Consider the following 17,693-nt stretch of genomic DNA (forward strand, 5'->3'; position numbering starts at 1 on the left):
ATTTGGGGTCTAAATTTAATGAAGTAGTTTATTAGAATCTACAAGATCTGGTGTTCCATGAAAATTTTAAATTCGTTACACTACAATGACAAAAAGCAATGTTCTGAAAGAAAAACGACCTACGTCTCAAGTATTTGTTTTAAAATCCTAACGGGAAATTCCCAGAAGTGCATTCTACTGCAGCAGCTTGTTGGCTATGCTGCTGTGTTCCATTGGCCACCTGTTCAATATTTAGGGTCTGGCCACACGAGAAGATTCAAGGAGATTAGTCGCCCCAGCGACTTGTGACTTTAAATAACATTTCAATAGAGAGTTGGTTAAACAGCAGCCGAGATGTTGGTTATGTTGGTTATGTTTGAAATGGTTCCGGATGACTGTAATAACCCATTGTCTCCTTGTGCCTCTGCAGTGTCTGGTACGCCGGAAGTCCATCTTCTCCTTAATAAAGTCATAGCTTCCGGCCTACCAGACACTGCAGAGGCACAAGGAGACAATGGGTTATTACAGTCATCCGGAACCATTTCAAACGCATCTAGATTCCTGTGGTGCAATGGTTAAAGTGCATGATTCTGCCCATAGCTTAGAAGGACAGCCCCAGTTGGGAAAAGGGGCAGCCAAATAGATGGCGGATGATGGACTTCTAGCACTTGCCCTTCCATCACTCTTGAGGGTTGGTTAGGGCACAGCGGACCAAGCCTGCTCTGGAGCTGAGTTTTTGGCAGAGGTGGGAATCAAACCCAAAACCTTTTGGACCAGGTTATCATCCAGAGGTGTGCACCGACTGAGCTATTTAGGCAGGCTCCTATAAGAACTGGCATCAGGTTGGTATTGACTTTATTAAGGAGAAGATGGACTTCCGGCCTGCCAGACACTGCAGAGGAACAAGGAGACAATGGGTTATTACAGTCATCCGGAACCTTTTCAAATGCATCTAGGTTCCTGTGGTGAAATGGTCAAATCGCCTGTTTCTGCCCCTGGTGTCTTGAGTTCAAATCCCAGATGGGTGACCATTCAGGGTTCTTTATGCCTGTACAGAACCCTTTATTTCATGTAGCATGCCGGTGGCATTTTGTTCAGGGTGCATTCAAGAGCAACTGCTACTTTGGAGACGGCAAAACCACTTCCCCCACATGGCTGTTCTATGTCGCATGCAGCAAATCACCTGGTTTCTTTCCCCAAAGGGCCCAGCGTGCGAGTCCCAGGGGTGCATTTCAGGGAAAGGTGCTTTTCTCGGGCTACTTTAATGAGTAACCAATATTTCACATTTGTTAAAGCAAAAATGCTAGGCAAACCCCAAAAAGGGATCTGTATGGGGGAAAAATACCCAAGTTGACACATAGGGTAGGGCAAGGTGCTAGATGGGGAAACCCTGGCCTGATGAAGATGTACATTCCTGCATAGCTTATTAGGACAGCCCCAGTTGGGAAAAGGGGCAGCCAAATAGAAGGCGGATGATGGACTTCTGGCACTTGCCCTTCCATCACTCTTGAGGGTTGGTTAGGGCATAGCGGGCCGAGCCTGCTCTGGAGCCGAGTTTTTGGCAGAGGTGGGAATCGAACCTTTTGGACGAGGTTATGGTAAAGAGCTGTGCGCTCTACCGACTGAGCTATTTAGGCAGGCTCCTATAAGAACTGGCGCCAGGTTGGTATTGACTTTATTAAGCAGAAGATGGACTTCCGGCCTGCCAGACACTGCAGAGGCACAAGGAGACAATGGTTTATAACAGTCATCCGGAACCATTTCAAACGCATCTAGATTCCTGTGATGCAATGGTTAAAGTGCCTGTTTCTGCTCGTGGTGTTTTGAGTTCAAATCCCGGGTGGGTGACCATTCAGGGTTCTTTATGCCTGTACAGAATCCTTCATTACATGTAGCACGCCGGTGGTATTTTGTTCAGGCTGAATTCAAGAGCAACTGCTACTTTGGAGACGGCAAAACCACTTCCCCCACATGGCTGTTCTATGTCGCATGCAGCAAATCACCTGGTTTCTTTCCCCAAAGGGCCCAGCGTGCGAGTCCCAGGGGTGCATTTCAGGGAAAGGTGCTTTTCTCGGACTACTTTAATGAGTAACCAATATTTCACATTTGTTAAAGCAAAAATGCTAGGCAAACCAAAAAAAAGGGATCTGTATGGGGAAAAAATACCCAAGTTGATGCAAAGGTAAGGGCAAGGTGCTAGATGGGGAAACCCTGGCCTGATTAAGATGTACATTCCGGCATAGCTTAGAAGGACAGCCCCAGTTGGGAAAAGGGTCAGCCAAATAGAAGGCGGATTATGGACTTCTGGCACTTGCCCTTCCATCACTTAAGGGAAAATCATCTAAATATTAAATAAACCCAATAGGCTGGTATTGCTTCCAGTAAGGATTAATTATATTTTAAATATGATCTATAAATCTATGATTAAGTGTTTATGACAAAAAACGCGCAAGGCTGTGGACACAAACATTTCTCTTTGAATTTATCTGCCAGGTGGAAGTTTCTTTGAGTGCCTGCTCCAAAGGTTATTTCGGTTTGTCCGAATCCCGTGCTGAGGGCTCAGGGCGGTGAACCTGACTGATCCTCTTCCTATATGTGGTGAGTAATCACTTTCTACTTGGAGACCCTAATCTCCAGATTTATCAATATCATTAATTATATTTTAGTTTGGATCAAATACTGTTATTATTAGAGAAAAAAAATTGGACCTTTCTGGATAGCGAACGGATCCCATACCTGTAACACATAGCAAGCATTGTCCAGTTTATCATTCACTGTTGTGTGAAATGAACTCTGGCTGCAGCACCCAGTGGAAGCTTTGCAATTGATATTATACTATGATTACCAGTACTACTTGAAATCCGATAAGATCTGTTATTTTTCCAGGCCTCTTGCTTCCACTGTACACAACTGCAAAAATCGGTGCCAAAATTAACAACTCAGTTGGCGGTGTTTAAATTTTTCCTACTTTTACTTATAAGCTGGTAGAAAGTAGGGAGCAGGCGATTAACAGTCACATCTTTCAAATATAAATTGAATGTTTTATTAACAATATTTTTAAAAAAAGTATTACAAATTTCGTAATTTACAATATATAAACTTTTTTCATTTAGTTTCCATTTTATTAAAAAAATCTACATTTCCATTAAAACACTAAAAGGATATTAAGAATAAATATGGGGTAAGCCACAGCAATCAATAGATGTCTGACTTTCTTTAATTAGAACAGTAAATGCCAACTGCTTATTGGTTGCTAAGAGTTACTGGGTGAAGCAAACTTTGCCTCAGGTATTACAATTACCCCCATAAATAAATATAGAAAATCATGGCAAGCTGTATGCAAATATCACCATAAGGTCTCTGGGTCTCATATTTGATCAATGGAAATACTTTTGTCAAAATTCAATGAGATCTTTGCATAGCAAGTTAAATTATTCACAATGGAAAAAACCCACAAAACAATATAACCCCCTCCCCCTATTAATATAACACACCAAAATCATCACTGATGCAACCAATTTTAATTGTCACATAATTAGTTTAATGGAGTTTACCTGTATGTAGTCAAAGGGTTTCAAGTAATTGGAGTATAAACACGTGGATAAAAGGAAATGTCCAAGTCATTGTATACAGTGGTCTGAAAAACTATTTGCTCCCTTCCTGATTTCTTATTCTTTTGCATGTTTGTCACACTTAAATGTTTCTGCTCATCAAAAACCATTAACTATTAGTCAAAGATAACATAATTGAACACAAAATGCAGTTTTTAAATGAAGGTTTACGTTATTAAGGGAGAAAAAAAACTCCAAATCTACATGGGCCTGTGTGAAAAAGTGATTGCCCCCTTGTTAAAAAATAACTTAACTGTGGTTTATCACACCTGAGTTCAATTTCAAAGGTTATAAAGCCATTTCTAAAGCTTTGGGACTCCAGCGAACCACAGTGAGAGCCATTATCCACAAATGGCAAAAACATGGAACAGTGGTGAACCTTCCCAGGAGTGGCCGGCCGACCAAAATGACCCCAAGAGCGCAGAGACAACTCATCCGAGAGGCCACAAAAGACCCCAGGACAACATCTAAAGAACTGCAGGCCTCACTTGCCTCAATTAAGGTCAGTGTTCACGACTCCACCATAAGAAAGAGACTTGGCAAAAACGGCCTGCATGGCAGATTTCCAAGGCGCAAACCACTTTTAAGCAAAAAGAACATTAAGGCTCGTCTCAATTTTGCTAAAAAACATCTCAATGATTGCCAAGACTTTTGGGAAAATACCTTGTGGACCGACGAGACAAAAGTTGAACTTTTTGGAAGGTGCGCGTCCCGTTACATCTGGCGTAAAAGTAACAGCATTTCAGAAAAAGAACATCATACCAACAGTAAAATATGGTGGTGGTAGTGTGATGGTCTGGGGTTGTTTTGCTGCTTCAGGACCTGGAAGACTTGCTGTGATAGATGGAACCATGAATTCTACTGTCTACCAAAAAATCCTGAAGGAGAATGTCCGGCCATCTGTTCGTCAACTCAAGCTGAAGCGATCTTGGTTGCTGCAGCAGGACAATGACCCAAAACACACCAGCAAATCCACATCTGAATGGCTGAAGAAAAACAAAATGAAGACTTTGGAGTGGCCTAGTCAAAGTCCTGACCTGAATCCTATTGAGATGTTGTGGCATGACCTTAAAAAGGCGGTTCATGCTAGAAAACCCTCAAATAAAGCTGAATTACAACAATTCTGCAAAGATGAGTGGGCCAAAATTCCTCCAGAGCGCTGTAAAAGACTCGTTGCAAGTTATCGCAAACGCTTGATTGCAGTTATTGCTGCTAAGGGTGGCCCAACCAGTTATTAGATTCAGGGGGCAATTACTTTTTCACACAGGTTTGGATTTCTTTTCTCCCTAAATAATAAAAACCCTCATTTAAAAACTGCATTTTGTGTTTACTTGTGTTATCTTTGACTAATAGTTAAATGTGTTTGATGATCAGAAACATTTTGTGTGACAAACATGCAAAAGAATAAGAAATCAGGAAGGGGGCAAATAGTTTTTCACACCACTGTATGCCTTGGAGTAAAGTTTTATGAATCATTACGAAATTGTTATGGCATAGATGTAAATCAGCCAAGAACAGCCGCTCACCAAAAGTAATTGACTGTGGAAAAAGGGAGACTGGTGAGGGAGGCCATTCAGAGACCTATGGCAACTCTAAAGGAGTTTCAAGACTCAAGATTGGAGAGACTTTTCATATAATAACAGTTGCCAATGTGCTTCACCAGTCACAGGAGTGACAAAAAGATTGCTCCTATTAGCTAAAACTGACATTGCACTTCACCTACAATTTACCAGAAGGCAAGTGACATGAGCTGGAAGATGGTTCCATTGCTGACAAGACTTTTCCACACAGACGAAAGGCTGGAATTGCTGCCAAAGGTGCATCTACTAAATACTGACTGGATACTTATGCCATCAGTTATTTGGGGTGCTGTATTCATTATAATTAATTTAAATTACTACTCTTATTTCACTTTGACAGAAAAATGGTCAAACCTAAATCCACCGTGAGTCCATGTTCCAGCACATTAAAACATGAACACTTCCAAGGTGATAAATATTTTTTATAGGTAGTGTAAAGCTCTTCATTAGGAGGTATCTGACTTCTTAAGTTCTCTATTCAAGATGGGTCTTCTAGTTCTTAGGGCAAAGGCACATGGAGCGCAGGCTCCGCTGCTCTCAGCCTGCAAGAGGATCCGCTTAAATGACAAAAAAATATGGCGAAAATTCAAGTGTTCTCCGTTCTGTTCCTTAGGCCACAGTTGAGGATTCTTTCAAGCCCTTTTAAAGAAACCTTTTTTGAATGTTTCAGTCCTCCACATGATGACTAGATGATTATTTTCATCATAGCTTTGTACTCATCAAAATATTGCTTTTCATTTCTACTGGGCATACACTGGCATCTCTGTGTATCTTTCTTCTGCAGCATAACCTTGGAAGAAAAAAAGAAATCATTTAAATGAAAAATGTTATGTTACAAGAAAGTTAAATACTATTCCTTCCCATCTGTCTTCGTTAGTGTCTTTGGATCAAATGCATTTCATAAATAATTTTTTTTTTTTTTTTTTTTATGTAGGACTCCTTTTGTTTCATAATTGTTTTCTCCATCTGTGGCTAACAGATCCACTACTCTGGATGGCAGAAACAAAAATAAATTTTTAATGAAAGTCCTGTAATGAGTGATCCATTGTTGGGGCACACACATGCAAGTATAAAGTAGTGCCCTGCTTTCTCTTTATGCACAGGTAATAAGTAAGGATTATCCTACCCTTTGATTTTTTGTGCCTGCTCAACAGTTTCTGGCAGAGGTTTCCCAAGGGTTTCCGGAAAGAATAAGACTAGGATTCCATTTGCCACAGTCAGACTTCCCATTAGAATATAAGGCAGCAATCTATTGTATGCACCTATGGAAAACAAACAAAAATACAAATAAATGATATAAATAAACGTATATATTATATTATACAAGTAGTTTGATAACTACCAACAGTCAGGTGTGCTTTAACCAGCAGGTTGAAGCAACACAACACAGAGATTGTTCATCATTTTAAGATGGGTATAGGCTGTGAATAAATACAACATGAATTAGGATTAACTTTCTTCATCAGCCTGCCTGTACATTTTCTACAAACTCAAACGTCCATGCAGTTTCCAGGCTGGAATCGAACCTAGGAAACCAGAGATGCAATGCAGCACCTATCAAACCCTTTGGGGCAGTGATCCCCAACCTGTGGCTTAGGGGTAACATGTTGCTCATCAACCTCTTAGATGTTGTTCCCAATGGCCTCAAACCAGACTTATTTTGGAATTCCTGGATTGGAGGCAAGTTTTAATTGAATAAAAAAACTAGGGGTACTGCCAAACAGAGCCTCCTGTAGGCTGCCAGTCCCCACAGGGTCTACCAAATAGCTAATCACAGCCATTATTTGGCATCTCCAGTGACTTTCTTCATGTTTGTGTTGCTCCCCAACACTTTTTACAATTGAATGTGGCTCACAAGTAAAAAAGGTTGGGGAATGTACCCAAGAATGGTTGTACAATTGGTTTTTGTGTTTTGTTGTGTGTGTTGATGTGTGTGGCACAACATTTTGAAACTTACCAAGGTAGACAAAGTATGGAGAAAGGACGCTTCCTATTCGGGAAGACACTGATCCAATTCCAACACCCGTGTTTCTAATTACTGTAGGGTAAAGTTCAGCTGTGTATACATACACCATGGAAAAAGCTGCGGTTACCCCAAACTTCCCCACCATAACCAGGACAGTAGACAAGATCTGAAGATCTATGAATTAAAACACACATACAAAAATATAACTGAATTGCATAATCAAAGTTCCTTCTTTTGACTGTCTGTCTCTTCACATTTAGGGGGTTATTTACTAAACCTCAAATTTTTCAGATTGTGCTTTTTGGGGCAAAACCCGAATCTGAAAACTCTGCATCTCAAACCCGTCTAGGTTATGTATAAGTCAATGGCAGCTGTGCCTAGCCCAATTTGAAGATAACGTGGTCTGTGCTGGTTTTTGTCCGATAATCTGAAAAATTTGGGCTTTCCAGGCAATAACCCGGTAAAATCAAGCCAGTAAAATATTTTTTTATCTAGTTTTTTCCCAGTTTGGTTGAGCTTTCTTTATTAAAGAAATTAGAAAAAAATATCAGATTTTTGTAAATAACACCCTTAGCATTTACTCTAATAATCTAACACTAATAAGCACCAGATCATTCAACAAGTTTTTTGACTGCCAACTTTAAATACTGTATGTCTCAATGTAGATTCACAAGAGGATATTTCACAGTTTTAATTGAATATCTAAGAAACAATTAATATCAGGCATTTGGCTGGCTCAGAATAACATAACCTGTCTTATACCTACAAATTTACCAAAACATAAAAAATACTTACCTAGAGGGACCAGCTGAATGAGAAGAAGGACAACCCCACCCAGCAGCAAGGAACCGCACATTGAATAACGTCTTGGTATGTATTTTAAAAGTAACCAAGCAAAAATGTTCGATGGGACTTCAATGGCAGCAAGAAGAAAGCAATTTAAGTATGGATCTCCATGTAAATTAGGGGTGTTAAGTGAAATACCAAAATATCCAATGGATGTGATCAACCTGCAGAGAACACAACACAAACACTGAGCAGATATAATGAGACAGATATATTATACCTGCAATCAGAATAGTATAAAAGAGTGAAAGTTTAAAAGCCAGACCTCTACATATCATTCGGCTGGTAGAAAGAGTAATTAAGTGCTGCAAGTGTAAGGCTTTTGGTGGGGAGGATGATTTCAAATAAATATATGGAAATAATGATTTGGTTCCATACACATTTTATGGAAGGATATTTTTATATCTGTACTGTAAATAAGATTGGGCTTTATTTACGAACATGTAGAGATTTAAAGCATTTTTTCCACTCATCACGATGGTTGCTATTTTGTTGCCTATTTTCAACAATAAACTCAAGAATTCTCAGCTTACCAAAGCAATATGGTCATTGCTGTGATGATGCGAATGTTAAAGGTCTTCACAAGATCCAAGAGAGTGTAGCGTTTCCTCTGCCGTTCTGTAGAATCTTCCAGCTGTGAAAAATGGAAGTGATTAACCAGGGCCCGTTCTAAGCTGTGTTAAACTGCAATAGGCGTCTGTCTAAAGAAAAACCATGACACATGGCTAATTGGTCAGCCAGCTTCTTACACAAAATTATGCAAAAACAATTTTTTCATCCTTGCAGAGTGTCGTTCTTGGTGGCAGATTCAGTACTAACAAATGTAAGGTTATACACTCCTAATTTAAAAACATGCTACATATACCATTAATGGGTATAAGATAGGCGAACCCTCACTGGAGAAGGATCTAAGAGTACTTGGATAATAAGCTGAAGCAGGGCCAGTAAGATTTGGCCACATATTAAAAGCGGTATAGCCACTGCTTGGAGGTAATCTCTGTTTTGGTATTCAAATGGGACATGAAATAAAGTCATCTATTTCTATGATGAAAGGCTATCAAAATGTTCTATTGTTTATACTGGAGAAGAGTATGATTATATGATGATGTAGAAATATGTATTTGGGAGAATACAATAAAGGCAATAACATGCACTGAATAAAAAGGTACAGCAATAGTTACTTCAGATGTTTTAAATATGACAGCAGGGGCCGGGACTCGGTTTATCTTTGCTGCTTTTCGGATGATGTCTTCAGCTTCCTCTATCCGGCCCTTACAGATGAGCCACTGAGGAGACTCGGGTATAATCCTGCAACAAATCAAACCATCATTTTCAGGGTTAAAACGAAATGTTTTTTTTTTTTAAAAAAAAGCCTTATCATTAACTTTTATTGTAACCCTTGATATAAAATGACTTATTTCCTGGGTGACTGTATAGATTGCATTTATGGTCGGGGTATGACTGAGGCACTCTCTATTTACAAATGGTACACTTATATTAGATTCCTGGTTACTTCTGTGCTGCCTCTGTGTCTTATCTACAAACACTATGAATTCAGCCATCAAAGTTGTGTGAAATGTAATGAGTGCAAATGTATGTTGTGTGTATCTTTGCACACTGTACCAAAGAAACCGAGCTAAAGAAAGCTATCAAATGTAAAGAAAAGAGAATAAGGCACGTGTATGGGAGGTTTCTATATAAATTACACCTTTATTCTTTTACTCACCACCACAGTGGAATACAGAACAGACCAGGAATAGTAAGAGCCAGTAAGAGGGTTCTCCAGTCTCTGATGAAGTAAGCAAACAATGGCAACATCATGTAGCCAATTGCAAAAAATATGCATGTCCCCATTGTAGAATAGAGGATTCTAGCAGACTTTCCAAGAATTTCATTCCCTATTAAGAAAAATGTAAAATATTAATAAAAAGGTATTTATTGATTTAGAAACAGGTTTAGTATGGACATGCAAACATAAACTGTAGGGTTGTCTGCCTATTAAAGGAGAAGGAAAGCTACAGAGGCATTTTATTGCCAATAGATAAGCTGCAATAGTGCAAGCTAAAATGCTATATTTATTCTGTAGAATGTTTTACCATACCTGAGTAAAAAGCTCTAGAAACTCTCTATTTGTTTAGGATAGGAGCTGCAGTATTAACGTGGTGTGACATCACTTCCTGCCTGAGTCTCTCCATGCTCTGGGCTCAGATTACAGTAGAGAAGGGAGGGGGGGGGGAGAGGAGCAAACTGAGCATGCTCTTGCCGAGGGCAATGAGGTTTAAGCTGAAGGCAGGAAGTCTGATACAGAAGCCCATGTGTACACAATAGAAGGAAAGAAATGCAGTGTTTCTTTTGACAGGGGACTCAGAGCAGCACTACTTTGGGGGTTTACTGGTATATTTAGATGGACCTTTCTAAAAAGGCTTACTTAGTTTTAACCTTTCCTTCTCCTTTAAGGATACAATAGGGCTCATTTATAAATGCAAGTGCAAAGTACGTCCATTAAAACATTATTCACAAAGGTACCTGCGTCTATTTGCTGCTTAAGGTGCACAGTACAGAGCACATGGAAACAATGGAGTCTTAATTTGTACCTTGAATTGCTGTTCCACATGCAACAGACTTCCTCCTCATGAGGAAGCTAATGCTGTTCCGTTGCGGAGCGCCCCCCGCTAGATAGATGTAAATGCAATTTACGTGCGATTTATCATTGCAGCCACTAATGCAGCATTGGATATATATTGTGAGTGCCTAACATTATGTTTGAATTCTGAAGAATAAATATGGCAGGTTGAATGAGAATTTTGTTTTTGCACTTGCTTTGTAAATGAGCTATAAAGGGGATGTATGGTCAAAAATTAAAACTCCCCCTTTGCCATTGGTAGGCGGGGGGAGTAGCAGAAGAGGCAGGTGGGCCAACAAGCAGAGAGACAGCCACGGGCCGTGAAGGTTTTGCGCGCTGCTGAAAGAGCAGGTATGTGGGGGAATCGAAAACTGAAACACAACTCAAAACCGGCTCATAAAAAATAATTAATTGCAATTTGAAAAAGGATTATATTCATTCTCCAAAGGCAACGTTTATAGAATTGCTAATTTTTAGCAGCTTTTCAATTGCCATTCATTTTTACTATAGTTTTATAGTTCTTTAATTATTTGCCTTCTGCTTCTTCTTCCTCTGACTGTTTCCATCTTACAAATGGGGGTCACTAACCTCATCTAAAAACAAATGCTCTGTAAGGCTGCAAATGTATTGTTATTGCTACTCCACACAAACATAACTTAAGCTTTTTGAAAAGTAAACATAATTTCAAGCAACTTTGCAATTAAAAAATATTAAGACTTTTCATGATTGTTAATGGTTTCTGACAGTTCCCTAAGCCTAACCCCCTGCTCCTGCTTATTTGTCCGACTACTTTACTGAGCTGACTGACTACGGTTACTTTGTATCAGCAGCCAGCTGTCCTTAGCCTGAATCCTCCAAATGCCACAATTCCCTGCACATGCGATTTCAATAAGGAACGGAATATCACAGTGCAATGCAATGTGGGTTATGTAGTTCCTGCATGCTGTCTGTAAGCTGTGGGGAAGTTTTTACATTTGTAACATCAGTGTTTTAGTCCCTCCTTCCCTGCCAGGATTTCAAATGATACAGAAAGAGAAGGACTGTTAAACAGCTGGATTTCAGCATAGAAAATGGCATTAATTCATACTTTTTGAAGAAAAAAAGGTAACTGTAATGGATATATTAGGGTTTCTGTGTTATGTGGCCCTCTTTGTCAAATTTTGGTTTGGAAGCCAGAGATCCCCTTTAAAAATCTTTCTATTCAGACCCTCTCCTATTCACAGTCTCTTATTCAAACCAATGCATGGTTTCTATGGTAATATGGATCCTAGCAACTAATTTGCTTCTGAAATTGCAAACTGGAGAGCTGCTGATTAAAAGAGCTAAATAGCTCAAAAAAAACCCAAACAATAAAAACCAATTGCAAATCGTCTAAGAATATCATTCTATTCATCATACTTTAAACTATATAGGTGAACAACCCCTTTAATGCTATAAGATACCACATAGGTTTTCAAAACAAGTGCATCCCCATGTTGCAAGGAAATGGAAAACTGAAGAAATAGAATTGGAAAAAATATTAGTGCGAATGACCCCTAATGTACCATGATTCTCCAATTGCTGTGTATTTATACCCTACGTATAGATGCTGTTCCATAGCAACTCTATTGTTTTTAATCATTTATTTTATGCAACTTAAGATTTTAGTTTTTAAAAGGTCACTAAACTGTTACTTACATGGTTTGCAATCTTACATTATATGTACAGTTGTAGCACTTCAGAGAGTACATATTTTTCATTATACTCTTCCTACAAATCGATACATATATACATAAACAATATGCTACTGTATATAACCTATATCTAATTTAAAGATTGTAACGGTTCATTAAGCACCTACAAATAAAAACCTTTTTTAGAAGCCAATGTCCTACAGTATTTTATACAAGGTTTTTACATTGTACTGTAGAGAATATATATGAAACAGTCCCTTCCACTCAATCATGTGTCTGCACCAAGAGACAGTGTGTCGACCTACGTGGATTTTGGCACAAAAAATTGATACTCGTGTGTTATGGTGCTGAAATCCACTCCATGTGCAAGCAAAGGAGACTGCAGATGCGAACTGAAGCCAAGTGTAGTAATGGGCTTAAAAGACCAGTAACATCAATTTTAAAAAAAAAAAGACAAATTAAACTTTTAGATCGCTAAGTCTTTATTAAGAAATAACTTACCGAAATTCTGCTTGTGCTCCTCTTCAGAAAAGGCAACACGGCAAAGATCCAACATGCGGCGCTCGATTTATCCTCCCTGGCTATCTCCTATAAGGGAGGCAGGGAAGGGAAATAGAGCGCCGCGCGATGGATCACCTTTTCTAAAGAGGAGCACAAGCGGCGTTTCGGTAAGTTATTTCTTAACTTAAAAGCGATTTAAAAGTTTAATTTGTCTTTGTGTTTTTTTTTTTTTGTTCTATACTTTCTATACTAACGAATTTTTTTTTAAATTGAGGTTGCTGATCTTTTAAGGACCAGGCTTCCCCTTATCTATTACACAAAAGCTGAACAATACTCTAGCAGAAAAAGGAAATGAGTAAAGAGAGTCAAAACAGATTTTACCCACTTTGAATATGAAACATAGAACATCAAAAAACAAAATGGTCAAAAAATCTATTCCAGCGACGTCTTGGTAGGATATTGCATGCTCCATAAGAAAACCAGGAAATTACAATAAAGTTATGGTTAGTATTTTGTTAAACTGCTGAATGTTCTTGGTGCCTTATGTATGAACATTTTCATTAATCAAGGGATAAGTGATATCAGTCTCAAGTAATAAATATTTTTGGGACAAAGGCCTGTTGATGAATGTGGGCAGAGAAATGTAACTTGCAGCCCAAAACGTGTGGATGTAGGGAACACAACTATACCATATATAAGGTGAATGTATATCTCATACCTAATATGAAAGCTGCAACATAGTTGGAAATCTGGCCCATGCCAACAATAAGGAAGAGAATGGAAAACATTTCCCAGCTAGTAGAGAAGACCTGTACAATGCTGAAGCCAGTCTGTATAGCCATGGTCACAAACAGAATCTTCTTTCTTCCAAAACTACAAATAAACGGAATATGGAAGTAAAACAAGCGTTAATAAATGCTGATAAAACTGAACTAACAAGCAGAGAAAAAGACTGACCCATATGGCTGCACCTTTTATGTCCAAACTCATATGAGCAACTTAAAACATAACTTTTAATCAATATAATAAAAAGAAAATATGTCCAAAATAGAATAGTTCTTTCTTAACAGATATATTAGAGTTCACTCAAATAACTGATTCCAGTACAAACAATCTAAATAAATAACCGCCTTTTGCACAAATCCTGCATGTAGAGACATAATGGCTGGTGATTTTAAAGGGATTGTTCACCTTTAAATTAACTTTTTGTATGATGTAGAGCGTGATATTCTGAGGCAATTTGTAATTGGTTCTAATTTTTTTTATTATTTGTGGTTTTTGAGTTTAGCTTTTTATTCAGCAGCTTTGCAGTTTGCAATTTCAGCAGTCTGGTTGATAGAGTCCAAATTACCCTAGTAACCATACATTGATTTAATTAAGAGTCTGGAATATGAATAGGAGAAGCCTGAATAGAAAGAGGAGTAATAAAAAGTAGCAATAACAATACATTTGTAGCCTTATAGAGCATTTGTTTTTAGATGGGGTCAGTGACCCCCTTTTAAAAGATAGAAAGAATCAGAAGAAAAAGGCAAATAATTAAAAAAGACCAAATTAAAAAGTTGCTTAGAATTGGCCATTCTATAACATACTAAAAGTTAACTTAAAAGGTGAACCACCCCTTTAAAAGTGAGCTCTAATACATCTTCTAGGCAAAATGAGCCCCCTATAAGATATATTGGTTCATTCATCTGACACCCAACTCCTAAAGGAAGACAGAATGAGGAGAAACAGATGTTGAGAGAGGAATAGTGAATATAAACTTGATTTCAGAAACGGTACAGCATTTTTAATTGATTGTATTTACAAAGTGTCTTATTTCAGTATGATGAAGCCAATATTCAATTTTCATTTTTTGCAATAGTTCCCCTTTAAATATACCTGAGCTTCCCGCACCAACCATCGCAACCCCCACTGAGTCCCCTCCCGGTTCGAAGAATGGTCATTGCCCCATCAAAGCAAAGTTCTGACGCCCTGCCTAACCGCACTAAAATCAAATGCGCCTGACGCGTTTTGCCCACTATATTCGAGCTTTGTCAAAGGCTTTGACTTGATCTCAACTAATCCCAACTTAATCCTAATTGGAGGCAAAACAATCCTACTGAGTTTATTTGATGTTTCTTATCTGGAAAGCCAGCAGGTTAGAAAGACATTACCCGTCTGATAGTTGACCAGAAACAAACGAGCCAAGAAGCACTCCGACAAAAAATAATGATGTTGTTAATGGTCCCTTCCAGTCATTTTCACATACAATATCCCACTGTAAATGGAAAAAAAAAAAACAGAAAATGTTAAAAAAATGATAATTAATAAAACTGCAAGATTTTAATGAAAGATTAATACAAAAAATACAAACTAAACTTTCATAAAAACATTTTTTGTGCAAAACTTTGAATCTGTATTCATCAATTTTTGAAGTTAATGAATAAAGTCCAAATAATATGGCAGATCATGCAAGCAGGAATTTAAGATTAATTTGGATGTTGCCAAAGCTTTTGATACAGTGCCACATAAACATTTATTTTTAAGGTAAGGTCTGTTGGTTTTGGTAATGCTGTTTGTTTGTACATGGATAGAAAACGGAACTGACAGATCCTGCACAGAGGGAATTTGTCAATGGTACATTATTTTGCCACAGGGTCCTGTAGTGGGTCCACTTTTATTCTTAAACACCTTAACTGAAAAAGCGTTTGGAACGACCCTTTAAATGGGACTTAAGCTGGCCATAGACGCAACGATCCAATTGTACGAATCATGGATTCGTACGATTTTCGGACCGTGTGTGGAGAGTCCCGACATTTTTCATCCTGCGGAGATCGGTCGATGGGACAGGTTAGAAAATTTCTGTCGCCTGCCGATAATATCTCTGCATGTATTGCCGATCGTACGATTTTCAGAGGGAGACTGTCACTAGCTTTGTCGATCATACGATTGCTGTCAGGGGCAGAACATTGGCTGATCTGTTATTTAACTACTTTATTTGATCGGAATGGTAAGACTTTGATCTGAAGGGTGAGTGGCGGGTCGGGAGATGGGAAAGTCCGATCGTACGTTGATTCGTACGATCGGATCTTTGCGTCTATGGCCAGCTTAAGATGGGCAAATCCTTGATGGAGAAGGACCTGAGGGTATCGGCTTTCTTTCATACATTATATTTCTCTGTATTTTGTTAACATATACTGAAATACAACTGATTTTGAAAGCTGTATATCCCCAAAGCATGCCAATATAAAATACAGTATGTACAGTTTTATACATTCGCTACTTGTATACATCGAAAATAGTTCAAAGGAGTATTTTTGAGCCAATGCTCCAGAATAATCATACTTAAAGGAACAGTAACACCAAAAAATTTAAGTTTTTTTAAAGTAATGAAAATATCATGTATTGTTGCCCTGCACTGGTAAAACGGATGTGTTTGCTTCAGAAACACTACTATAGTTCATATAAAAAAGCCGCTGTGGAGCAATGGCAGAAATGGAAAAACGGCTATATGGCAGGTTAACTAATGGATAACAGATAACACCATTAGACAGACAGAGCTAAGTGCTATCTGCTGTGTAACCTGAGCCTTTTCTCCTTTGAATGGCTGCCCCCATTGCTACACAGCAGCTTATTTATATAAACAATTGTAGTGTTTCTTAAGCAAACACAGCAGTTTTACCAGTGCAGGGCAACACTGCATTATATTTTCATTACTTTAAAACACTTAATTTTTTGACGTTACTGTTCCTTTAAGAATGCAAGGGCAAACCACACAATAGTTCTTATTTGACTGTTTAAGTGCCACAGATCATACATTCTATAAATGGGTCTAGAAGCTCTGCAATGGTTTTTAAAGCCTTTTTTAAAAAAAAAAACAAATTAAGCACCATATAGTGGCCCAGATCCAAGATCCTTATAAAATGAATACAGATCTAGGTTAACTGGAAGGCTTAAATTATTATCTGACGTTGAAGTAGGCCGGGAAGGCAAGCCTCAAATGCAGCGAGCTGCCTTGTCCTATTAGTAATAGTGGCAAGAAAAATAATCAATACATAAATGGCTTCTCAAATTAGATTTGGTCGCAAGACAAACCTAAAAACTAATCTCCATATTCAACAGAGATAAATGTAAAAAAAAAATTGCAAAAAAATAAATAAAAAAATTCTACTTTGTTGCCCACAGCTTTAAAAAGTCATATACAGGTATGGGACCTGTTATCCAGAATGCTCGGGACCTGGGGTTTTCCGGATAACAGATCTTTCTGTAATTTGGGTCTTCATGCCTTAAGTCTACTAGAAATTCATTTAAACATTAAATAAACCCGATAGGCTGGTTTAGCTTCCAATAAAGATTAATTATATCTTAGTTTGGATCAAGTACAAACTACTGTTTTATTATTACAGAGAAAAAGGAAATCATTTTAAAAAATTTGGATAAAATGGAGTCTATGGGAGACGGCTATTCCGTAATTCAGAGCTTTCTGGATATCGTGTTTCCGGATAAGGGATCCTATACCTGTACTGTAGTTTTGCAATATAGGACTTTTGTTCCTAATTCAGTCCTTCATTGTGAAACAGATATATCAAACACCTACTACAGTTAAGTGGTAAACTTTAGTCTTGCACATAGCAATGATTATCAAAGGTTTTTAAAGAAGGCCAGCAAAAAAGAAAAGTTATGTGACAAAATCAAGTGAAAGTCAATGTCCAACTAGAGTTTTTGCTGAATATGCAGGTGTTAAAAGCAGCATTTGTGCTGTACTTATGGCCTTATAAGATTAACATTTCCAAGAGCATTCCTTGCATTTTTTGGTCACTTAATAAAATGAAATCTGCAACATATACATTTTGGTCTACAGTATGAGCTACAATACTGTACTTTATGGGGTGCATTCTTATTCATTGTTATAATTGTTGTAGATGGATGTTAAAA

General features: G+C 38.1%; 1 protein-coding gene across 3 annotated transcripts in view; it reads right to left on the reverse strand.

Moving 5' to 3' along the window:
• Window positions 1-2,999: 2,999 nt before the first annotated feature.
• slc22a4.L (solute carrier family 22 (organic cation/zwitterion transporter), member 4 L homeolog) overlaps window positions 3,000-17,693 on the reverse strand; it is a 30,935-nt gene continuing 16,241 nt past the window's right edge. The window contains 9 exon segments of one of the 3 annotated variants that reach the window (NM_001094580.1): window positions 3,000-5,960; window positions 6,297-6,867; window positions 6,869-7,310; window positions 7,932-8,146; window positions 8,516-8,616; window positions 9,164-9,290; window positions 9,709-9,880; window positions 13,498-13,652; window positions 14,933-15,036. In NM_001094580.1, the coding sequence (NP_001088049.1) occupies window positions 6,858-6,867; window positions 6,869-7,310; window positions 7,932-8,146; window positions 8,516-8,616; window positions 9,164-9,290; window positions 9,709-9,880; window positions 13,498-13,652; window positions 14,933-15,036 (1,326 nt within the window). In that variant the 3' untranslated portion in view covers window positions 3,000-5,960; window positions 6,297-6,857. 3 annotated transcript variants of the gene reach the window in all.

Source organism: Xenopus laevis, chromosome 3L (genome assembly GCF_017654675.1).
Source record: "Xenopus laevis strain J_2021 chromosome 3L, Xenopus_laevis_v10.1, whole genome shotgun sequence".
Taxonomy (NCBI): domain Eukaryota; kingdom Metazoa; phylum Chordata; class Amphibia; order Anura; family Pipidae; genus Xenopus; species Xenopus laevis.